General features: G+C 41.3%; 1 protein-coding gene across 3 annotated transcripts in view; it reads right to left on the reverse strand.

Annotated features, from left to right (window-relative positions):
- Window positions 1-1,500: 1,500 nt before the first annotated feature.
- LOC138359761 (uncharacterized) overlaps window positions 1,501-26,716 on the reverse strand; it is a 140,973-nt gene continuing 115,757 nt past the window's right edge. For all 3 annotated transcript variants that reach the window (XR_011226061.1, XR_011226060.1, XM_069319424.1), the window contains one exon: window positions 1,501-2,195. Coding sequence is in view for 1 of the 3 variants with exons in the window: in XM_069319424.1 (XP_069175525.1) it covers window positions 1,795-2,195 (401 nt within the window). In the remaining 2 variants the exon portion in view is untranslated. The remainder of the gene's footprint in view (window positions 2,196-26,716) is intronic.

Consider the following 26,716-nt stretch of genomic DNA (forward strand, 5'->3'; position numbering starts at 1 on the left):
AACTGGGAAGACAGCTTCAGGCGAATTTTTCTATCAAAATTTTTCATCCATGCTAGAAGCTTACCTGTCACCCTTCCAATATGTTCTATTTTCCAGAACAACCTCTTATGTGGAACTCTGTCGAAAACCTTTTTTAGATACAGATAGATGCAATTAACCCAATCATCTCTTTCCTGTAAAATCTCTGTGGCTTGTTCATAGAAACTGAGCAAATTCGATACACTGGATCTTCCAGATTGAAAACCACACTGTCTGTCTGAGATTATATCATTTCTTTCCAGGTGGTCTACCCATTTATTTTTAATTATTTTTTCCAATATTTTGACTATTACACTTGTCAATGATCACAGGTCTATAATTGAGGGGGTCTTCCCTGCTGCCACTTTTGTAGATTATAACTATGTTAGCCCTTTTCCACACATCTGCTGTGACTCCTGTACACAGGATGTTTGAAAAATCAGGTGAAGTGGAATGCTGAGCTCAGGTGCACATTCTCTCGGAACCCATGGTGAAACTTCATCTGGGCCAACTGCTTTATTTATTCTTAGCTTCAAGAGGATTTGTTTCATTTCATCTCTAGACACCTCTATGTGCTCTATGTCTGGAATTCTTATTGTGTCTGGTTCTCTGAAGATTTAATTTTGTACGAACACACTTTGGAACTTTTTGTTTAATGTTTCACACATTTCCTTATTTTCCATGAATCTGTTTCCCATGTTCAACCTCTGGATATTATCCTTTACCTGCAATTTGTTGTTTATAAATTTGTAGAATAGGCCCGGTTCTGTTTTACATTTTCCCACTATCCCTTTTTAAAAAAATTCTTTCTGCCTCTCTCCTTACTGCTGTGTGGTTGTTTCTCGCATCTTTGTATCGCTGGTATGTTTGAGAGGTTTGGCCTCTGCCTATACAGTACTGATTCCATTTTTGTGTCTTTTGGTCTCTGGCCCCCTCTTGATTTCTGTTCAACAAATCCTGTTTTCTGGTACCGCATCTCTGTTTAGGTATGAATGTTTGTGTGCTTTCATCGTATATTTTGCAAAATTTGGCATATATCTCACTTACTTTGCTACCTAGCAGCAAGTCTGTCCAATTACACTCATAAAAAAAAAATTGAAGTTTCCCATAGTGTCCTCCCTTGAAATCAAGTTTATCAACTGTTTCAATGCCCTCATTTTTTTCTAGATGGTATCTTAAAGCATATTTAATGTAACATGACATGATCAGAGAGAGAGAGAGAGAGAGAGAGAGAGAGAGAGAGAGAGAGAGAGAGAGAGGAGAGAGAGAGAGAGAGGAGAGAGAGAGAGAGAGAGGAGAGAGAGAGAGGAGAGAGAGAGAGAGAGAGAGAGAGAGAGAGAGAGAGAGAGAGAGAGAGAGAGAGAGAGAGAGAGAGAGAGAGAGAGAGAGAGAGAGAGGGGGGGGGGGGAAAGAGATAGAAGGGAGAGACAGGGAGGGAGGGGGGGGGGGAAGAGAGACTAATTATGATTATTCCAAAAACAGTTGCTGTTGACATATAATGCCATTATATTATATAATTTAATATATATATACACTCGGACAACTGGTTAGTCTTTATCATAAACAAAGTCACTTATTTGGTATTAAAAGCACATGGTAGTTCTGGTACGGGCATCGGTATGGCTGTTGACATGGTTTCAGCTAGTACTGTAGTTGCAAGTCCGTCTATGATTGGTGGGGGAAGGGGATCTGGGGCCAGATTCACGAAAGCACTTACGCAAGCACTTACGAACGAGTACATCTTTTCTCAATCTTTGGCGGCTTTGTTTATAATTACTAAACAGTTAATGAGCTCCGAAGCACCAGGAGGCTGTTTATAACAATAACAACAGTTGATTGGCAAGTTTTCATCCTTGTAAACTGTTTAATAAATGTAAACAAAGCCGTCAAAGATTGAGGAAAGATGTACACGTTCGTAAGTGTTTGCGTAAGTGCTTTCGTGAATCTGGCCCCTGGGTACGTATTAGATGTGGTCACATCGCCGTTCAAACCATTAACCTTGTGGATATCACACACAATGGTTGTGACTGGTGTAGTATCCTTTGCTGAGCTTGTTCTGGTAGTCCTGAAGGGTGAGTGACTGGAGTGAGGACTAGTGGGGTCCCAAGACTCCAGGATCTGGCCAACTTCCCGGAACCCTCCCAGAATCTTCGCACTCCCGCTACAGCTCTCTAGACCTGAAGTTGGTAAAGAATTATGACAATTATGTAAGCCAATGAGAAAATTAATACCGTCTCAATACAGAGTTTACTTATTTATATTAAGAGGTTTTATTTGTCATAAGCAATGTTAATACTACAAATTAAAACATTAGTCCTTTTTTTCTGCTGTTGATATACTAAGTTTACAAAATGATACACGAATGGTTACAAGAACATAACCTCAAATCTGCTGTTAGCCTGGAGCCAGATTCACGAAAGCACTTACGCAAACACTTACGAACGTGTACATCTTTCCTCAATCTTTGGCGACTTTGTTTACAATTATTAAACAGTTAATGAGCACTGAAGCACCAGGAGGCTGTTTATAACAATAACAATAGTTGATTGACAAGTTTTCATGCTTGTAAACTGTTTAATAAATGTAACCAAAGCCGTCAAAGATTGAGGAAAGATGTACACGTTCGTAAGTACTTGCGTAAGTGCTTTCGTGAATCTGGCCCCTGACTGCTAACTTCCTTAAAGCACTTTTTTAAACACTATTTTTCAAGCTGTGGCTTCACAAATGGCATTAAGCAGTGCATTTTGATCTAAGAGCCCCATATTAAGTACCTGAGGCTAACTGAATAAATATTAACAATCCATCGTGTAATGTAGACTTAATGTAATCTCGTGTAATGTAATTTTATGTTCATTGTTATTACAGTATCTGCCACAAACTAAGTTTCTAATGTGCTGAGGTATTTATAAAAATCTTTTAAATCTAATTTAAAGAATTAACATCCCAAATCCGATACCTGAACCATATTTTGGAGCCAAATTCTGGCTCTGCACGTATTCGCAGTTTGAAATTCCGACTTTTTATACCGAAAATATGCCAATTACTGAAAGAGGCGGTGGGTCACATTTTGCCCAAACCCCCCTGCAGTTTTAGAAATATCCCAAACATCCCAAATTCGATACCTGAGCCATATTTTGGACCCAAATTCTGGCTCTCTGCACCTATTCGCAGTTTGAAATTCCGGGTTTTTATACCAAAAATATGCCAATTACTGAAAGCGGCGGTGGGTCACATTTTGCCCAAACCCCCCTGCTGTTTTCAAAATATCCCAAACATCCCAAATTCGATACCTGAGCCATATTTTCGACCCAAATTCTGGCTCTCTGCACCTATTCGCAGTTTGAAATTCCGACTTTTTATACCGAAAATATGCCAATTACTGAAAGCAGCGGTGGGTCACATTTTGCCCAAAAACCCCCCCTGCAGTTTTCAAAATATCCCAAACATCCCAAATTCGATACCTGAGCCATATTTTGGACCCAAATTCTGGCTCTCTGTACCTATTCGCAGTTTGAAATTCCGACTTTTTATACCGAAAATATGCCAATTACTGAAAGCACAAGTGGGTCACATTTTGCCCAAAACGCCCCCTGCAGTTTTCAAAATATCCCAAACATCCCAAATTCGATACCTGAGCCATATTTTGGACCCAAATTCTGGCTCTCTGCACCTATTCGCAGTTTGAAATTCCGATTTTTTTTTACCAAAAATATGCCAATTACTGAAAGCACCGGTGGGTCACATTTTGCCCAAACCCCCTTGCAGTTTTCAAAATATCCCAAACATCCCAAATTCGATACCTGAGCCATATTTTGGACCCAAATTCTGGCTCTCTGCACCTTTTTCGCAGTTTGAAATTCCGACTTTTTATACAAAAAATCTGCCAATTACTGAAAGCACCGGTGGGTCACATTTTGCCCAAACCCCTTTGCAGTTTTCAAAATATCCCAAACATCCCAAATTCGATACCTGAGCCATATTTTGGACCCAAATTCTGGCTCTTTGCACCTATTCGCAGTTTGAAATTCCGACTTTTATACTGAAAATATACCAATTACTGAAAGCGGCGGTGGGTCACATTTTGCCCAAACCCCCCTGCAGTTTTCAAAATATCCCAAACATCCCAAATCCGATACCTGAGCCATATTTTGGAGCCAAATTCTGGCTCTGCACGTATTCGCAGTTTGAAATTCCGACTTTTTATACCGAAAATATGCCAATTACTGAAAGAGGCGGTGGGTCACATTTTGCCCAAACCCCCCTGCAGTTTTAGAAATATCCCAAACATCCCAAATTCGATACCTGAGCCATATTTTGGACCCAAATTATGGCTCTCTGCACCTATTCGCAGTTTGAAAATCCGGGTTTTTATACCAAAAATATGCCAATTACTGAAAGCGGCGGTGGGTCACATTTTGCCCAAACCCCCCTGCTGTTTTCAAAATATCCCAAACATCCCAAATTCGATACCTAAGCCATATTTTGGACCCAAATTCTGGCTCTCTGCACCTATTCGCAGTTTGAAATTCCGACTTTTTATACCGAAAATATGCCAATTACTGAAAGCACCGGTGGGTCACATTTTGCCCAAAAACCCCCCCTGCAGTTTTCAAAATATCCCAAACATCCCAAATTCGATACCTGAGCCATATTTTGGACCCAAATTCTGGCTCTCTGTACCTATTCGCAGTTTGAAATTCCGACTTTTTATACCGAAAATATGCCAATTACTGAAAGCACAAGTGGGTCACATTTTGCCCAAAACGCCCCCTGCAGTTTTCAAAATATCCCAAACATCCCAAATTCGATACCTGAGCCATATTTTGGACCCAAATTCTGGCTCTCTGCACCTATTCGCAGTTTGAAATTCCGATTTTTTTTTACCAAAAATATGCCAATTACTGAAAGCACCGGTGGGTCACATTTTGCCCAAACCCCCTTGCAGTTTTCAAAATATCCCAAACATCCCAAATTCGATACCTGAGCCATATTTTGGACCCAAATTCTGGCTCTCTGCACCTTTTTCGCAGTTTGAAATTCCGACTTTTTATACAAAAAATCTGCCAATTACTGAAAGCACCGGTGGGTCACATTTTGCCCAAACCCCTTTGCAGTTTTCAAAATATCCCAAACATCCCAAATTCGATACCTGAGCCATATTTTGGACCCAAATTCTGGCTCTTTGCACCTATTCGCAGTTTGAAATTCCGACTTTTATACTGAAAATATACCAATTACTGAAAGCGGCGGTGGGTCACATTTTGCCCAAACCCCCCTGCAGTTTTCAAAATATCCCAAACATCCCAAATCCGATACCTGAGCCATATTTTGGAGCCAAATTCTGGCTCTGCACGTATTCGCAGTTTGAAATTCCGACTTTTTATACCGAAAATATGCCAATTACTGAAAGAGGCGGTGGGTCACATTTTGCCCAAACCCCCCTGCAGTTTTACAAATATCCCAAACATCCCAAATTCGATACCTGAGCCATATTTTGGACCCAAATTATGGCTCTCTGCACCTATTCGCAGTTTGAAAATCCGGGTTTTTATACCAAAAATATGCCAATTACTGAAAGCGGCGGTGGGTCACATTTTGCCCAAACCCCCCTGCTGTTTTCAAAATATCCCAAACATCCCAAATTCGATACCTAAGCCATATTTTGGACCCAAATTCTGGCTCTCTGCACCTATTCGCAGTTTGAAATTCCGACTTTTTATACCGAAAATATGCCAATTACTGAAAGCACCGGTGGGTCACATTTTGCCCAAAAACCCCCCCTGCAGTTTTCAAAATATCCCAAACATCCCAAATTCGATACCTGAGCCATATTTTGGACCCAAATTCTGGCTCTCAGCACCTATTCGCAGTTTGAAATTCCGACTTTTTATACCGAAAATATGCCAATTACTGAAAGCACCGGTGGGTCACATTTTGCCCAAAAACGCCCCCTGCAGTTTTCAAAATATCCCAAACATCTCAAATTCGATACCTGAGCCATATTTTGGACCCAAATTCTGGCTCTTTGCACCTATTCGCAGTTTGAAATTCCGACTTTTTATACTGAAAATATACCAATTACTGAAAGCGGCGGTGAGTCACATTTTGCCCAAACCCCCCTGCAGTTTTCAAAATATCCCAAACATCCCAAATCCGATACCTGAGCCATATTTTGGAGCCAAATTCTGGCTCTCTGCACGTATTCGCAGTTTGAAATTCCGAATTTTTATACCGAAAATATGCCAATTACTGAAAGCGGCAGTGGGTCACATTTTGCCCAAACCCCCCTGCTGTTTTCAAAATATCCCAAACATCCCAAATTCGATACCTGAGCCATATTTTGGACCCAAATTCTGGCTCTCTGCACCTATTCGCAGCTTGAAATTACAACTTTTATAACAATAATATGCCATTTACTGAAAGCGGCGGTGGGTCACATTTTGCCCAAACCTCCCTGCAGTTTTCAAAATATCCCAAACATCACAAATTCGATACCTGAGCCATATTTTGGACATAAACTCTGGCTCTTTGCACCTATTCGCAGTTTGAAATTACGATTTTTTTTACCAAAAATATACCAATTACTGAAAGCGGCGGTGGGTCACATTTTGCCCAAACCCCCCTGCAGTTTTCAAAATATCCCAAACATCCCAAATTCGATACCTGAGCCATATTTTGGACCCAAATTCTGGCTCTCTGCACCTATTCGCAGTTTGAAATTCCGACTTTTTTATACCAAAAATATGCCAATTACTGAAAGCGGCGGTGGGTCACATTTTGCCCAAACCCCCCTTCTGTTTTCAAAATATCCTAAACATCCCAAATTCGATACCTGAGCCATATTTTGGACCCAAATTCTGGCTTTCTGCAACTATTCGCAGTTTGAAATTCCGGCTTTTTATACCAAAAATATGCCAATTACTGAAAGCGGCGGTGGGTCAAATTTTGTCCAAACCCCCCTGCTGTTTCCAAAATATCCCAAACATCCCAAATTCGATACCTGAGCCATATTTTGGACCCAAATTCTGGCTCTCTGCACCTATTCGCAGTTTGAAATTCCGGCTTTTTATACCGAAAATATGCCAATTACTGAAAGCACCGGTGGGTCACATTTTGCCCAAAAACCCCCCCTGCAGTTTTCAAAATATCCCAAACATCCCAAATTCGATACCTGAGCCATATTTTGGACCCAAATTCTGGCTCTCAGCACCTATTCGCAGTTTGAAATTCCGACTTTTTATACCGAATATATGCCAATTACTGAAAGCACCGGTGGGTCACATTTTGCCCAAAAACGCCCCCTGCAGTTTTCAAAATATCCCAAACATCTCAAATTCGATACCTGAGCCATATTTTGGACCCAAATTCTGGCTCTTTGCACCTATTCGCAGTTTGAAATTCCGACTTTTTATACTGAAAATATACCAATTACTGAAAGCGGCGGTGAGTCACATTTTGCCCAAACCCCCCTGCAGTTTTCAAAATATCCCAAACATCCCAAATCCGATACCTGAACCATATTTTGGAGCCAAATTCTGGCTCTCTGCACCTATTCGCAGCTTGAAATTACAACTTTTATAACAATAATATGCCAATTACTGAGAGCGGCGGTGGGTCACATTTTGCCCAAACCTCCCTGCAGTTTTCAAAATATCCCAAACATCACAAATTCGATACCTGAGCCATATTTTGGACATAAACTCTGGCTCTTTGCACCTATTCGCAGTTTGAAATTACGATTTTTTTTACCAAAAATATACCAATTACTGAAAGCGGCGGTGGGTCACATTTTGCCCAAACCCCCCTGCAGTTTTCAAAATATCCCAAACATCCCAAATTCGATACCTGAGCCATATTTTGGACCCAAATTCTGGCTTTCTGCACCTATTTGCAGTTTGAAATTCCGGCTTTTTATACCAAAAATATGCCAATTACTGAAAGCGGCGGTGGGTCAAATTTTGCCCAAACCCCCCTGCTGTTTTCAAAATATCCCAAACATCCCAAATTCGATACCTGAGCCATATTTTGGACCCAAATTCTGGCTCTCTGCACCTACTCGCAGTTTGAAATTCCGGCTTTTTATACCGAAAATATGCCAATTACTGAAAGCGGCGGTAGGTCACATTTTGCCCAAACCCCCCTGCAGTTTTAGAAATATCCCAAACATCCCAAATTCGATACCTGAGCCAAATTTTGGACCCAAATTCTGGCTCTCTGCACCTATTCGCAGTTTGAAATTCCGACTTTTTTACCAAAAATCTGCCAATTACTGAAAGCACCGGTGGGTCACATTTTGCCCAAACCCCCCCTGCAGTTTTCAAAATATCCCAAACATCCCAAATTCGATACCTGAGCCATATTTTGGACCCAAATTCTGGCTCTTTGCACCTATTCGCAGTTTGAAATTACGACTTTTTTTTACCAAAAATATACCAATTACTGAAAGCGGCGGTGTGTCACATTTTGCCCAAACCCCCCTGCAGTTTTCAAAATATCCCAAACATCCCAAATCCGATACCTGAGCCATATTTTAGAGCCAAATTCTGGCTCTGCACGTATTCGCAGTTTGAAATTCCGACTTTTTATACCGAAAATATGCCAATTACTGAAAGAGGCGGTGGGTCACATTTTGCCCAAACCCCCCTGCAGTTTTAGAAATATCCCAAACATCCCAAATTCGATACCTGAGCCATATTTTGGACCCAAATTCTGGCTCTCTGCACCTATTCGCAGTTTGAAATTCCGGGTTTTTATACCAAAAATATGCCAATTACTGAAAGCGGCGGTGGGTCACATTTTGCCCAAACCCCCCTGCTGTTTTCAAAATATCCCAAACATCCCAAATTCGATACCTGAGCCATATTTTGGACCCAAATTCTGGCTCTCAGCACCTATTCGCAGTTTGAAATTCCGACTTTTTATACCGAAAATATACCAATTACTGAAAGCACCGGTGGGTCACATTTTGCCCAAAAACCCCCCCTGCAGTTTTCAAAATATCCCAAACATCACAAATTCGATACCTGAGCCATATTTTGGACCCAAATTCTGGCTCTCTGCACCTATTCGCAGTTTGAAATTCCGACTTTTTATACCAAAAATCTGCCAATTACTGAAAGCACCGGTGGGTCACATTTTGCACAAACCCCCCTGCAGTTTTCAAAATATCCTAAACATCCTAAATTCGATACCTGAGCCATATTTTTGACCCAAATTCTGGCTCTCTGCACCTATTCGCAATTTGAAATTCCGACTTTTTTCACCAAAAATATGCCAATTACTGAAAGCGGCTGTGTGTCACAATTTGCCCAAACCCCCAGCAGTTTTCAAAATACTGCAAACATCCCAAATTCGATACCCGAGTCATATTTTGGACCCAAATTCTGGCTCTTTGCACCTATTCGCAGTTTGAAATTCCGACTTTTTATACTGAAAATATACCAATTACTGAAAGCGGCGTTGGGTCACATTTTGCCTAAACCCCCTTACAGTTTTCAAAATATCCCAAACATCCCAAATTCCATACCTGAGCCATATTTTGGACCCAAATTCTGGCTCTCTGCCCCTATTCGCAGTTTGAAATTCCGACTTTTTATACTGAAAATATGCCAATTACTGAAAGCGGCGTTGGGTCACATTTTGCCCAAACTCCGCTGCAGTTTTAGAAATATCCCAAACATCCCAAATTCGATACCTGAGCCAAATTTTGGACCCAAATTCTGGCTCTCTGCACCTATTCGCAGTTTGAAATTCCGACTTTTTTGCCAAAAATCTGCCAATTACTGAAAGCACCGGTGGGTCACATTTTGCCCAACCCCCCCCTGCAGTTTTCAAAATATCCCAAACATCCCAAATTCGATACCTGAGCCATATTTTGGACCCAAATTCTGGCTCTTTGCACCTATTCGCAGTTTGAAATTACGACTTTTTTTTACCAAAAATATACCAATTACTGAAAGCGGCGGTGTGTCACATTTTGCCCAAACCCCCCTGCAGTTTTCAAAATATCCCAAATATCCTAAATTCGATACCTGAGCCAAATTTTGGACCCAAATTCTGGTTCTCTGCACCTTTTTCGCAGTTTGAAATTCCGACTTTTTATACAAAAAATCTGCCAATTACTGAAAGCACCGGTGGGTCACATTTTGCCCAAACCCCCTTGCAGTTTTCAAAATATCCCAAACATCCCAAATTCGATACCTGAGCCATATTTTGGACCCAAATTCTGGCTCTTTGCACCTATTCGCAGTTTGAAATTACGACTTTTATAACAAAAATATGCCAATTACTGAAAGCGGCGGTGGGTCACATTTTGCCCAAACCTCCCTGCAGTTTTCAAAATATCCTAAACATCCCAAATTCGATACCTGAGCCATATTTTGGACCCAAATTCTGGCTCTCTGCACCTATTCGCAATTTGAAATTCCAAATTTTTACCAAAAATATGCCAATTACTGAAAGCGGCTGTGTGTCACAATTTGCCCAAACCCCCCTGCAGTTTTCAAAATACTGCAAACATCCCAAATTCGATACCCGAGTCATATTTTGGACCCAAATTCTGGCTCTTTGCACCAATTCGCAGTTTGAAATTACGAGTTTTTACCAAAAATCTGCCAATTACTGAAAGCACCGGTGGGTCACATTTTGCCCAAACCCCCCCTGCAGTTTTCAAAATATCCCAAACATCCCAAATTCGATACCTGAGCCATATTTTGGACCCAAATTCTGGCTCTTTGCACCTATTCGCAGTTTGAAATTACGAGTTTTTACCAAAAATCTGCCAATTACTGAAAGCACCGGTGGGTCACATTTTGCCCAAACCCCCCCCCCCCCTGCAGTTTTCAAAATATCCCAAACATCCCAAATTCGATACCTGAGCCATATTTTGGACCCAAATTCTGGCTCTTTGCACCTATTCGCAGTTTGAAATTACGACTTTTTATACTGAAAATATACGAATTACTGAAAGCGGCGGTGGGTCACATTTTGCCTAAACCCCCTTACAGTTTTCAAAATATCCCAAACATCCCAAATTCCATACCTGAGCCATATTTTGGACCCAAATTCTGGCTCTCTGCACCTATTCGCAGTTTGAAATTACGACTTTTATAACAAAAATATGCCAATTACTGAAATCGGCGGTGGGTCACATTTTGCCCAAACCTACCTGCATGTTTTCAAAATATCCCAAACATCACAAATTCGATACCTGAGCCATATTTTGGACCCAAATTCTGGCTCTCTGCACCTATTCGCAGTTTGAAATTCCGACTTTTTATACAAAAAATCTGCCAATTACTGAAAGCACCAGTGGGTAACATTTTGCCCAAACCCCCCTGCAGTTTTCAAAATATCCCAAACATCCCAAATTCGATACCCGAGTCATATTTTGGACCCAAATTCTGGCTCTTTGCACCTATTCGCAGTTTGAAATTCCGACTTTTTATACTGAAAATATACCAATTACTGAAAGCGGCGGTGGGTCACATTTTGCCCAAACCCCCCTGCAGTTTTCAAAATATCCCAAACATCCCAAATCCTATACCCGAGCCATATTTTGGAGCCAAATTCTGGCTCTCTGCACGTATTCGCAGTTTGAAATTCCGACTTTTTATACCGAAAATATTCCAATTACTGAAAGCACCGGTGGGTCACATTTTGCCCAAACCCCCCTGCAGTTTTCAAAATATCCCAAACATCCCAAATTCGATACCTAAGCTATATTTTGGACCCAAATTCTGGCTCTCTGCACCTATTCGCAGTTTGAAATTCCGGCTTTTTATACCAAAAATTAGCCAATTACTGAAAGCGGCGGTGGGTCACATTTTGCCCAAACCCCCCTGCAGTTTTCAAAATATCCCAAACATCCCAAATTCGATACCTGAGCCATATTTTGGACCCAAACTCTGGCTCTTTGCACCTATTCGCAGTTTGAAATTACGACTTTTTTTTACCAAAATATACCAATTACTGAAAGCGGCGGTGTGTCACATTTTGCTCAAACCCCCCTGCAGTTTTCAAAATATCCCAAACATCCCAAATTCGATACCTGAGCCATATTTTGGACCCAAATTCTGGCTCTCTGCACCTATTCGCATTTTGAAATTCTGACTTTTTTTTACCAAAAATATGCCAATTACTGAAAGCGGCTGTGTGTCACATTTTGCCCAAACCCCCCTGCAGTTTTCAAAATATCCCTAACATCCCAAATTCGATACCCGAGCCATATTTTGGACCCAAGTTCTGGCTCTCTGCACCTATTCGCAGTTTGAAATTCCGACTTTCTATACCAAAAATTTGCCAATTACTGAAAGCGGCGGGGGGTCACATTTTGCCCAAACCCCCCTTCTGTTTTCAAAATATCCCAAACTTCGCAAATTCGATACCTGAGCCATATTTTGGACCCAAATTCTGGCTTTCTGCACCTATTCCCAGTTTGAAATTCCGACTTTCTATACCAAAAATTAGCCAATTACTAAAAGCGGCGGTGGGTCTCATTTTGCCCAAACCCCCCTTATGTTTTCAAAATATCCCAAACTTCCCAAATTCGATACCTGAGCCATATTTTGGACCCAAATTCTGGCTCTTTGCACCTATTCGCAGTTTGAAATTCCGACTTTTTATACTGAAAATATACCAATTACTGAAAGCAGCGGTGGGTCACATTTTGCTTAAACACCCCTACAGTTTTCAAAATGTCCCAAACATCCCAAATTCGATACCTGAGCCATATTTTGGACCCAAATTCTGGCTCTCTGCATGTTTTTCGCAGTTTGAAATTCCGACTTTTTATACAAAAAATCTGCCAATTACTGAAAGCGGCGGTGGGTCACATTTTGCCTAAACACCCCTACAGTTTTCAAAATATCCCAAACATCCCAAATTCGATACCTGAGCCATATTTTGGACCCAAATTCTGGCTCTTTGCACCTATTCGCTGTTTGAAATTACGACTTTTATAACAAAAATATGCCAATTACTGAAAGCGGCGGTGGGTCACATTTTGCCCAAACCTCCCTGCAGTTTTCAACATATCCCAAACATCACAAATTCGATACCTGAGCCATATTTCGGACCCAAACTCTGGCTCTTTGCACCTATTCGCAGTTTGAAATTACGACTTTTTTTTACCAAAAATATACCAATTATTGAAAGCGGCGGTGTGTCACATTTTGCCCAAACCCCCCTGCAGTTTTCAAAATATCCCAAACATCCCAAATTCGATACCTGAGCCATATTTTGGACCCAAATTCTGGCTCTCTGCACCTATTCGCAGTTTGAAATTCCGACTTTTTATACCGAAAATATGCCAATTACTGAAAGCACCGGGGGGTCACATTTTGCCCAAAACCCCCCTACAGTTTTCAAAATATCCCAAACATCCCAAATTCGATACCCGAGCCATATTTTGGACCCAAATTCAAGCTCTCTGCACGTATTCGCAGTTTGAAATTCCGACTTTTTATACCGAAAACATGCCAATTACTGAAAGCGGCGGTGGGTCACATTTTGCGCAAACCCCCCTGCAGTTTTCAAAATATCCCAAATTCGATACCTGAGCCATATTTTGGACCCAAATTCTGGCTCTCTAGACCTATTCGCAGTTTGAAATTCCGGCTTTTTATACCAAAAATATGCCAATTACTGAAAGCGGCGGTGGGTCACATTTTGCCCAAACCCCCCTGCTGTTTTCAAAATATCCCAAACATCCCAAATTTGATACCTGAGCCATATTTTGGACCCAAATTCTGGCTCTTTGCACCTATTCGCAGTTTGAAATTACGACTTTTTTTTACCAAAAATATACCAATTATTGAAAGCGGCGGTGTGTCACATTTTGCCCAAACCCCCCTGCAGTTTTCAAAATATCCCAAACATCCCAAATTCAATACCTGAGCCATATTTTGGACCCAAATTCTGGCTCTCTGTACCTATTCGCAGTTTGAAATTCCGGCTTTTATACCAAAAATATGCCAATTACTGAAAGCAACGGTGGGTCACATTTTGCCCAAACCCCCCTACTGTTTTCAAAATATCCCAAACATCCCAAATTCGATATCTGAGCCATATTTTGGACCCAAATTCTGGCTCTCTGCACCTATTCGCAGTTTGAAATTCCGACTTTTTTTTACCAAAAATATGCCAATTACTGAAAGCAGCGGTGGGTCACATTTTGCCCAAACCCCCCTGCAGTTTTAGAAATATCCCAAACATCCCAAATTCGATACCCGAGCCATATTTTGGACCCAAATTCTGGCTCTCTGCACCTATTCGCTGTTTGAAATTACGACTTTTATAACAAAAATATGCCAATTACTGAAAGCGGCGGTGGGTCACATTTTGCCCAAACCCCCCTGCAGTTTTAGAAATATCCCAAACATCCCAAATTCGATACCTGAGCCATATTTTGGACCCAAATTCTGGCTCTCTGCACCTATTCGCAGTTTGAAATTCCGACTTTTTATACCGAAAATATGCCAATTACTGAAAGCACCGATGGGTCACATTTTGCCCAAAACCCCCCCTGCAGTTTTCAAAATATCCCAAACATCCCAAATTCGATACCTGAGCCATATTTTGGACCCAAATTCTGGCTCTCTGCACCTATTCGCATTTTGAAATTCTGACTTTTTTTACCAAAAATATGCCAATTACTGAAAGCGGCTGTGTGTCACATTTTGCCCAAACCCCCCTGCAGTTTTCAAAATATCCCAAACATCCCAAATTCGATACCCGAGCCATATTTTGGGCCCAAATTCTGGCTCTCTGCACCTTATTCGCAGTTTGAAATTCCGACTTTCTATACCAAAAATTAGCCAATTACTGAAAGCGGCGGTGGGTCACATTTTGCCCAAACCCCCCTGCAGTTTTCAAAATATCCTAAACATCCCAAATTCGATACCTGAGCCATATTTTGGACCCAAATTCTGGCTCTCTGCACCTATTCGCAGTTTGAAATTACGACTTTTTTTTTACCAAAAATATACCAATTACTGAAAGCGGCGGTGTGTCACATTTTGCCCAAACCCCCCTGCAGTTTTCAAAATATCCCAAACATCCCAAATTCGATGCCCGAGCCATATTTTGGACCCAAATTCTGGCTCTCTGCACCTATTCGCAGTTTGAAATTACGACTTTTATACCAAAAATATGCCAATTACTGAAAGCGGCGGTGGATCACATTTTGCCCAAACCTCCCTGCAGTTTTCAAAATATCCCAAACATCACAAATTCGATACCTGAGCCATATTTTGGACCCGAATTCTGGCTCTTTGCACCTATTCGCAGTTTGAAATTACGATTTTTTTTTACCAAAAATATACCAATTACTGAAAGCGGCGGTGGGTCACATTTTGCCCAAACCCCCTTGCAGTTTTCAAAATATCCCAAACATCCCAAATTCGATACCTGAGCCATATTTTGGACCCAAATTCTGGCTCTCTGCACCTATTCGCAGTTTGAAAATCCGACTTTCTATACCAAAAATTAGCCAATTACTGAAAGCAGCGGTGGGTCACATTTTGCCCAAAACCCCCCCCTGCAGTTTTCAAAATATCCCAAACATCCCAAATTCGATACCTGAGCCATATTTTGGACCCAAATTCTGGCTCTCTGCACCTATTCGCAGTTTGAAATTCCAACTTTTTTTTACCAAAAATATGCCAATTACTGAAAGCGGCTGTGTGTCACATTTTGCCCAAACCCCCCCTGCAGTTTTTAAAATATCCCAAACATCCCAAATTCGATACCCGAGTCATATTTTGGACCCAAATTCTGGCTCTTTGCACCTATTCGCAGTTTGGAAATTCCGACTTTTTATACTGAAAATATACCAATTACTGAAAGCGGCGTTGGGTCACATTTTGCCTAAACCCCCTTACAGTTTTCAAAATATCCCAAACATCCCAAATTCCATACCTGAGCCATATTTTGGACCCAAATTCTGGCTCTCTGCCCCTATTCGCAGTTTGAAATTCCGACTTTTTATACTGAAAATATGCCAATTACTGAAAGCGGCGGTGGGTCACATTTTGCCCAAACTCCGCTGCAGTTTTAGAAATATCCCAAACATCCCAAATTCGATACCTGAGCCAAATTTTGGACCCAAATTCTGGCTCTCTGCACCTATTCGCAGTTTGAAATTCCGACTTTTTTGCCAAAAATCTGCCAATTTCTGAAAGCACCGGTGGGTCACATTTTGCCCAAACCCCCCCTGCAGTTTTCAAAATATCCCAAACATCCCAAATTCGATACCTGAGCCATATTTTGGACCCAAATTCTGGCTCTTTGCACCTATTCGCAGTTTGAAATTACGACCTTTTTTTACCAAAAATATACCAATTACTGAAAGCGGCGGTGTGTCACATTTTGCCCAAACCCCCCTGCAGTTTTCAAAATATCCCAAATATCCTAAATTCGATACCTGAGCCAAATTTTGGACCCAAATTCTGGTTCTCTGCACCTTTTTCGCAGTTTGAAATTCCGACTTTTTATACAAAAAATCTGCCAATTACTGAAAGCACCGGTGGGTCACATTTTGCCCAAACCCCCTTGCAGTTTTCAAAATATCCCAAACATCCCAAATTCGATACCTGAGCCATATTTTGGACCCAAATTCTGGCTCTTTGCACCTATTCGCAGTTTGAAATTACGACTTTTATAACAAAAATATGCCAATTACTGAAAGCGGCGGTGGGTCACATTTTGCCCAAACCTCCCTGCAGTTTTCAAAATATCCTAAACATCCCAAATTCGATACCTGAGCCATATTTTGGACCCAAATTCTGGCTCTCTGCACCTATTCGCAATATGAAATTACAAATTTTTACCAAAAATATGCCAATTACTGAAAGCGGCTGTGTGTCACAATTTGCCCAAACCCCCCTGCAGTTTTCAAAATACTGCAAACATCCCAAATTCGATACCCGAGTCATATTTTGGACCCAAATTCTGGCTCTTTGCACCTATTCGCAGTTTGAAATCACGAGTTTTTACCAAAAATCTGCCAATTACTGAAAGCACCGGTGGGTCACATTTTGCCCAAACCCCCCCCCCCCCTGCAGTTTTCAAAATATCCCAAACATCCCAAATTCGATACCTGAGCCATATTTTGGACCCAAATTCTGGCTCTTTGCACCTATTCGCAGTTTGAAATTACGACTTTTTATACTGAAAATATACCAATTACTGAAAGCGGCGGTGGGTCACATTTTGCCTAAACCCCCTTACAGTTTTCAAAATATCCCAAACATCCCAAATTCCATACCTGAGCCATATTTTGGACCCAAATTCTGGCTCTCTGCACCTATTCGCAGTTTGAAATTCCGACTTTTTATTCCGAAAATATGCCAATTACTGAAAGCGGCGGTGGGTCACATTTTGCCCAAACCCCCCTGCAGTTTTCAAAATATCCCAAACATCCCAAATTCGATACCTAAGCTATATTTTGGACCCAAATTCTGGCTCTCTGCACCTATTCGCAGTTTGAAATTCCGGCTTTTTATACCAAAAATTAGCCAATTACTGAAAGCGGCAGTGGGTCACATTTTGCCCAAACCCCCCTACAGTTTTCAAAATATCCCTAACATCCCAAATTCGCTACCTGAGCCATATTTTGGACCCAAATTCTGGCTCTCTGCACCTATTCGCAGTTTGAAAATCCGACTTTCTATACCAAAAATTAGCCAATTACTGAAAGCGGCGGTGGGTCACATTTTGCCCAAACCCCCCTGCAGTTTTCAAAATATCCCAAACATCCCAAATTCGATACCTGAGCCATATTTTGGACCCAAATTCTGGCTCTCTGCACCTATTCGCAGTTTGAAATTCCGACTTTTTTTTACCAAAAATATGCCAATTACTGAAAGCGGCGGTGGGTCACATTTTGCCCAAACCTCCCTGCAGTTTTCAAAATATCCCAAACATCACAAATTCGATACCTGAGCCATATTTTGGACCCAAACTCTGGCTCTTTGCACCTATTCGCAGTTTGAAATTCCGACTTTTTTTTACCAAAAATTTGCCAATTACTGAGAGCGGCGGGGGGTCACATTTTGCCCAAACCCCCCTTCTGTTTTCAAAATATCCCAAACTTCGCAAATTCGATACCTGAGCCATATTTTGGACCCAAATTCTGGCTTTCTGCACCTATTCCCAGTTTGAAATTCCGACTTTCTATACCAAAAATTAGCCAATTACTAAAAGCGGCGGTGGGTCTCATTTTGCCAAAACCCCCCTTCTGTTTTCAAAATATTCCAAACTTCCCAAATTCGATACCTGAGCCATATTTTGGACCCAAATTCTGGCTCTTTGCACCTATTCGCAGTTTGAAATTCCGACTTTTTATACTGAAAATATACCAATTACTGAAAGCGGCGGTGGGTCACATTTTGCCTAAACACCCCTACAGTTTTCAAAATGTCCCAAACATCCCAAATTCGATACCTGAGCCATATTTTGGACCCAAATTCTGGCTCTCTGCATGTTTTTCGCAGTTTGAAATTCCGACTTTTTATACAAAAAATCTGCCAATTACTGAAAGCACCGGTGGGTCACATTTTGCCCAAACCCCCTTGCAGTTTTCAAAATATCCCAAACATCCCAAATTCGATACCTGAGCCATATTTTGGACCCAAATTCTGGCTCTTTGCACCTATTCGCTGTTTGAAATTACGACTTTTATAACAAAAATATGCCAATTACTGAAAGCGGCGGTGGGTCACATTTTGCCCAAACCTCCCTGCAGTTTTCAACATATCCCAAACATCACAAATTCGATACCTGATCCATATTTCGGACCCAAACTCTGGCTCTTTGCACCTATTCGCAGTTTGAAATTACGACTTTTTTTACCAAAAATATACCAATTATTGAAAGCGGCGGTGTGTCACATTTTGCCCAAACCCCCCTGCAGTTTTCAAAATATCCCAAACATCCCAAATTCGATACCTGAGCCATATTTTGGACCCAAATTCTGGCTCTCTGCACCTATTCGCAGTTTGAAATTCCGACTTTTTATACCGAAAATATGCCAATTACTGAAAGCACCGGGGGGTCACATTTTGCCCAAAACCCCCCTACAGTTTTCAAAATATCCCAAACATCCCAAATTCGATACCCGAGCCATATTTTGGACCCAAATTCAAGCTCTCTGCACGTATTCGCAGTTTGAAATTCCGACTTTTTATACCGAAAACATGCCAATTACTGAAAGCGGCGGTGGGTCACATTTTGCGCAAACCCCCCTGCAGTTTTAGAAATATCCCAAACATCCCAAATTCGATACCTGAGCCATATTTTGGACCCAAATTCTGGCTCTCTAGACCTATTCGCAGTTTGAAATTCCGGATTTTTATACCAAAAATATGCCAGTTACTGAAAGCGGCGGTGGGTCACATTTTGCCCAAACCCCCCTGCTGTTTTCAAAATATCCCAAACATCCCAAATTTGATACCTGAGCCATATTTTGGACCCAAATTCTGGCTCTTTGCACCTATTCGCAGTTTGAAATTACGACTTTTTTTTACCAAAAATATACCAATTATTAAAAGCGGCGGTGTGTCACATTTTGCCCAAACCCCCCTGCAGTTTTCAAAATATCCCAAACATCCCAAATTCGATACCCGAGCCATATTTTGGACAAAAATTCTGGCTCTCTGCACCTATTCGCAGTTTGAAATTACTACTTTTTATACCAAAAATTAGCCAATTACTGAAAGCGGCGGTGGGTCACATTTTGCCCAAACCCCCCTGCAGTTTTCAAAATATCCCAAACATCCCAAATTCGATACCTGAGCCATATTTTGGACCCAAATTCTGGCTCTCTGAACCTATTCGCAGTTTGAAATTCCGAATTTTTATACCGAAAATATGCCAACTACTGAAAGCACCGCGCGTCACATTTTGCCCAAAACCCCCCCTGCAGTTTTCAAAATATCCCAAACATCCCAAATTCGATACCTGAGCCATATTTTGGACCCAAATTCTGGCTCTCTGCACCTATTCGCAGTTTGAAATTCCGACTTTTTATACAAAAAATCTGCCAATTACTGAAAGCACCAGTGGGTAACATTTTGCCCAAACCCCCCTGCAGTTTTCAAAATATCCCAAACATCCCAAATTCGATACCCGAGTCATATTTTGGACCCAAATTCTGGCTCTTTGCACCTATTCGCAGTTTGAAATTCCGACTTTTTATACTGAAAATATACCAATTACTGAAAGCGGCGGTGGGTCACATTTTGCCCAAACCCCCCTGCAGTTTTCAAAATATCCCAAACATCCCAAATCCTATACATGAGCCATATTTTGGACCCAAATTCTGGCTCTCTGCACGTATTCGCAGTTTGAAATTCCGACTTTTTATACCGAAAATATGCCAATTACTGAAAGCGGCGGTGGGTCACATTTTGCCCAAACCCCACGCCAGTTTTCAAAATATCCCAAACATCCCAAATTCGCTACCTGAGCCATATTTTGGACCCAAATTCTGGCTCTCTGTACCTATTCGCAGTTTCAAATTCCGGCTTTTATACCAAAAATATGCCAATTACTGAAAGCAACGGTGGGTCACATTTTGCCCAAACCCCCCTGCTGTTTTCAAAATATCCCAAACATCCCAAATTCGATATCTGAGCCATATTTTGGACCCAAATTCTGGCTCTCTGCACCTATTCGCAGTTTGAAATTCCGACTTTTTTTACCAAAAATATGCCAATTACTGAAAGCAGCGGTGGGTCACATTTTGCCCAAACCCCCCTGCAGTTTTAGAAATATCCCAAACATCCCAAATTCGATACCCGAGCCATATTTTGGACCCAAATTCTGGCTCTCTGCACCTATTCGCAGTTTGAAATTACGACTTTTATAACAAAAATATGCCAATTACTGAAAGCGGCGGTGGGTCACATTTTGCCCAAACCCCCCTGCAGTTTTAGAAATATCCCAAACATCCCAAATTCGATACCTGAGCCATATTTTGGACCCAAATTCTGGCTCTCTGCACCTATTCGCAGTTTGAAATTCCGACTTTTTATACCGAAAATATGCCAATTACTGAAAGCACCGATGGGTCACATTTTGCCCAAAACCCCCCCTGCAGTTTTCAAAATATCCCAAACATCCCAAATTCGATACCTGAGCCATATTTTGGACCCAAATTCTGGCTCTCTGCACCTATTCGCAGTTTGAAATTACGACTTTTTTTTACCAAAAATATACCAATTACTGAAAGCGGCGGTGTGTCACATTTTGCCCAAACCCCCCTGCAGTTTTCAAAATATCCCAAACATCCCAAATTCGATGCCCGAGCCATATTTTGGACCCAAATTCTGGCTCTCTGCACCTATTCGCAGTTTGAAATTACGACTTTTATACCAAAAATATGCCAATTACTGAAAGCGGCGGTGGATCACATTTTGCCCAAACCTCCCTGCAGTTTTCAAAATATCCCAAACATCACAAATTCGATACCTGAGCCATATTTTGGACCCGAATTCTGGCTCTTTGCACCTATTCGCAGTTTGAAATTACGATTTTTTTTTACCAAAAATATACCAATTACTGAGAGCGGCGGTGGGTCACATTTTGCCCAAACCCCCTTGCAGTTTTCAAAATATCCCAAACATCCCAAATTCGATACCTGAGCCATATTTTGGACCCAAATTCTGGCTCTCTGCACCTATTCGCAGTTTGAAAATCCGACTTTCTATACCAAAAATTAGCCAATTACTGAAAGCAGCGGTGGGTCACATTTTGCCCAAAACCCCCCCTGCAGTTTTCAAAATATCCCAAACATCCCAAATTCGATACCTGAGCCATATTTTGGACCCAAATTCTGGCTCTCTGCACCTATTCGCAGTTTGAAATTCCAACTTTTTTTTACCAAAAATATGCCAATTACTGAAAGCGGTTGTGTGTCACATTTTGCTTAAACCCCCCCTGCAGTTTTTAAAATATCCCAAACATCCCAAATTCGATACCCGAGTCATATTTTGGACCCAAATTCTGGCTCTTTGCACCTATTCGCAGTTTGAAATTCCGACTTTTTATACTGAAAATATACCAATTACTGAAAGCGGCGTTGGGTCACATTTTGCCTAAACCCCCTTACAGTTTTCAAAATATCCCTAACATCCCAAATTCCATACCTGAGCCATATTTTGGACCCAAATTCTGGCTCTCTGCCCCTATTCGCAGTTTGAAATTCCGACTTTTTATACTGAAAATATGCCAATTACTGAAAGCGGCGGTGGGTCACATTTTGCCCAAACTCCGCTTCAGTTTTAGAAATATCCCAAAGATCCCAAATTCGATACCTGAGCCAAATTTTGGACCCAAATTCTGGCTCTCTGCACCTATTCGCAGTTTGAAATTCCGACTTTTTTGCCAAAAATCTGCCAATTACTGAAAGCACCGGTGGGTCACATTTTGCCCAAACCCCCCCTGCAGTTTTCAAAATATCCCAAACATCCCAAATTCGATACCTGAGCCATATTTTGGACCCAAATTCTGGCTCTTTGCACCTATTCGCAGTTTGAAATTACGACTTTTTTTTACCAAAAATATACCAATTACTGAAAGCGGCGGTGTGTCACATTTTGCCCAAACCCCCCTGCAGTTTTCAAAATATCCCAAATATCCTAAATTCGATACCTGAGCCAAATTTTGGACCCAAATTCTGGTTCTCTGCACCTTTTTCGCAGTTTGAAATTCCGACTTTTTATACAAAAAATCTGCCAATTACTGAAAGCACCGGTGGGTCACATTTTGCCCAAACCCCCTTGTAGTTTTCAAAATATCCCAAACATCCCAAATTCGATACCTGAGCCATATTTTGGACCCAAATTCTGGCTCTTTGCACCTATTGGCAGTTTGAAATTACGACTTTTATAACAAAAATATGCCAATTACTGAAAGCGGCGGTGGGTCACATTTTGCCCAAACCTCCCTGCAGTTTTCAAAATATCCTAAACATCCCAAATTCGATACCAGAGCCATATTTTGGACCCAAATTCTGGCTCTCTGCACCTATTCGCAGTTTGAAATTACGACTTTTTTTTTACCAAAAATATACCAATTACTGAAAGCGGCGGTGGGTTACATTTTGCCCAAACCCCCCTGCAGTTTTAGAAATATCCCAAACATCCCAAATTCGATACCTGAGCCATATTTTGGACCCAAATTCTGGCTCTCTGCCTCTATTCGCAGTTTGAAATTCCGACTTTTTATACTGAAAATATGCCAATTACTGAAAGCGGCGGTGGGTCACATTTTGCCCAAACTCCGCTGCAGTTTTAGAAATATCCCAAACATCCCAAATTCGATACCTGAGCCAAATTTTGGACCCAAATTCTGGCTCTCTGCACCTATTCGCAGTTTGAAATTCCGACTTTTTTGCCAAAAATCTGCCAATTACTGAAAGCACCGGTGGGTCACATTTTGCCCAAACCCCCCTGCAGTTTTCAAAATATCCCAAACATCCCAAATTCGATACCTGAGCCATATTTTGGACCCAAATTCTGGCTCTCTGCACCTATTCGCAATTTGAAATTCCAAATTTTTACCAAAAATATGCCAATTACTGAAAGCGGCTGTGTGTCACAATTTGCCCAAACCCCCCTGCAGTTTTCAAAATACTGCAAACATCCCAAATTCGATACCCGAGTCATATTTTGGACCCAAATTCTGGCTCTTTGCACCAATTCGCAGTTTGAAATTACGAGTTTTTACCAAAAATCTGCCAATTACTGAAAGCACCGGTGGGTCACCTTTTGCCCAAACCCCCCCTGCAGTTTTCAAAATATCCCAAACATCCCAAATTCGATACCTGAGCCATATTTTGGACCCAAATTCTGGCTCTTTGCACCTATTCGCAGTTTGAAATTACGAGTTTTTACCAAAAATCTGCCAATTACTGAAAGCACCGGTGGGTCACATTTTGCCCAAACCCCCCCCCCCCTGCAGTTTTCAAAATATCCCAAACATCCCAAATTCGATACCTGAGCCATATTTTGGACCCAAATTCTGGCTCTTTGCACCTATTCGCAGTTTGAAATTACGACTTTTTATACTGAAAATATACCAATTACTGAAAGCGGCGGTGGGTCACATTTTGCCTAAACCCCCTTACAGTTTTCAAAATATCCCAAACATCCCAAATTCCATACCTGAGCCATATTTTGGACCCAAATTCTGGCTCTCTGCACCTATTCGCAGTTTGAAATTACGACTTTTATAACAAAAATATGCCAATTACTGAAATCGGCGGTGGGTCACATTTTGCCCAAACCTACCTGCAGTTTTCAAAATATCCCAAACATCACAAATTCGATACCTGAGCCATATTTTGGACCCAAATTCTGGCTCTCTGCACCTATTCGCAGTTTGAAATTCCGACTTTTTATACAAAAAATCTGCCAATTACTGAAAGCACCAGTGGGTAACATTTTGCCCAAACCCCCCTGCAGTTTTCAAAATATCCCAAACATCCCAAATTCGATACCCGAGTCATATTTTGGACCCAAATTCTGGCTCTTTGCATTTATTCGCAGTTTGAAATTCCGACTTTTTATACTGAAAATATACCAATTACTGAAAGCGGCGGTGGGTCACATTTTGCCCAAACCCCCCTGCAGTTTTCAAAATATCCCAAACATCCCAAATCCTATACCTGAGCCATATTTTGGAGCCAAATTCTGGCTCTCTGCACGTATTCGCAGTTTGAAATTCCGACTTTTTATTCCGAAAATATGCCAATTACTGAAAGCGGCGGTGGGTCACATTTTGCCCAAACCCCCCTGCAGTTTTCAAAATATCCCAAACATCCCAAATTCGATACCTAAGCTATATTTTGGACCCAAATTCTGGCTCTCTGCACCTATTCGCAGTTTGAAATTCCGGCTTTTTATACCAAAAATTAGCCAATTACTGAAAGCGGCAGTGGGTCACATTTTGCCCAAACCCCCCTACAGTTTTCAAAATATCCCTAACATCCCAAATTCGCTACCTGAGCCATATTTTGGACCCAAATTCTGGCTCTCTGCACCTATTCGCAGTTTGAAAATCCGACTTTCTATACCAAAAATTAGCCAATTACTGAAAGCGGCGGTGGGTCACATTTTGCCCAAACCCCCCTGCAGTTTTCAAAATATCCCAAACATCCCAAATTCGATACCTGAGCCATATTTTGGACCCAAATTCTGGCTCTCTGCACCTATTCGCAGTTTGAAATTCCGACTTTTTTTACCAAAAATATGCCAATTACTGAAAGCGGCGGTGGGTCACATTTTGCCCAAACCTCCCTGCAGTTTTCAAAATATCCCAAACATCACAAATTCGATACCTGAGCCATATTTTGGACCCAAACTCTGGCTCTTTGCACCTATTCGCAGTTTGAAATTACGACTTTTTTTACCAAAATATACCAATTACTGAAAGCGGCGGTGTGTCACATTTTGCTCAAACCCCCCTGCAGTTTTCAAAATATCCCAAACATCCCAAATTCGATACCTGAGCCATATTTTGGACCCAAATTCTGGCTCTCTGCACCTATTCGCAGTTTGAAATTCCGACTTTTTATACCGATAATATGCCAATTACTGAAAGCACCGATGGGTCACATTTTGCCCAAAACCCCCCCTGCAGTTTTCAAAATATCCCAAACATCCCAAATTCGATACCTGAGCCATATTTTGGACCCAAATTCTGGCTCTCTGCACCTATTCGCATGTTTGAAATTACGACTTTTTATACCAAAAATATGCCAATTACTGAAAGCGGCGGTGGGTCACATTTTGCCCAAACCCCCCTGCAGTTTTCAAAATATCCCTAACATCCCAAATTCGATACCCGAGCCATATTTTGGACCCAAATTCTGGCTCTCTGCACCTATTCGCAGTTTGAAATTCCGACTTTCTATACCAAAAATTATGCCAATTACTGAAAGCGGCGGTGGGTCTACATTTTGCCCAAACCCCCCTGCAGTTTTCAAAATATCCCAAACATCCCAAATTCGATACCTGAGCCATATTTTGGACCCAAATTCTGGCTCTCTTGCACCTATTCGCAGTTTGAAATTCCGACTTTTTATACTGAAAATATAGCCAATTACTGAAAGCGGCGGTGGGTCACATTTTGCCCAAACCCCCCTGCAGTTTTCAAAATATCCCAAACATCCCAAATTCGATACCTGAGCCATATTTTGGACCCAAATTCTGGCTCTCTGCACCTATTCGCAGTTTGAAATTCCGACTTTTTATACCAAAAATTAGCCAATTACTGAAAGCGGCGGTGGGTCACATTTTGCCCAAACCCCCCTGCAGTTTTCAAAATATCCCAAACATCCCAAATTCGATACCTGAGCCATATTTTGGACCCAAATTCTGGCTCTCTGCACCTATTCGCAGTTTGAAATTCCGACTTTTTATACCAAAAATTAGCCAATTACTGAAAGCGGCGGTGGGTCACATTTTGCCCAAACCCCCCTGCAGTTTTCAAAATATCCCAAACATCCCAAATTCGATACCTGAGCCATATTTTGGACCCAAATTCTGGCTCTCTGCACCTATTCGCAGTTTGAAATTACGACTTTTTTATACCAAAAATTAGCCAATTACTGAAAGCGGCGGTGGGTCACATTTTGCCCAAACCCCCCTGCAGTTTTCAAAATATCCCAAACATCCCAAATTCGATACCTGAG

The sequence above is a fragment of the Procambarus clarkii genome, chromosome 93 (genome assembly GCF_040958095.1).
Source record: "Procambarus clarkii isolate CNS0578487 chromosome 93, FALCON_Pclarkii_2.0, whole genome shotgun sequence".
In the NCBI taxonomy this organism is placed as follows: Eukaryota; Metazoa; Arthropoda; class Malacostraca; order Decapoda; family Cambaridae; genus Procambarus; species Procambarus clarkii.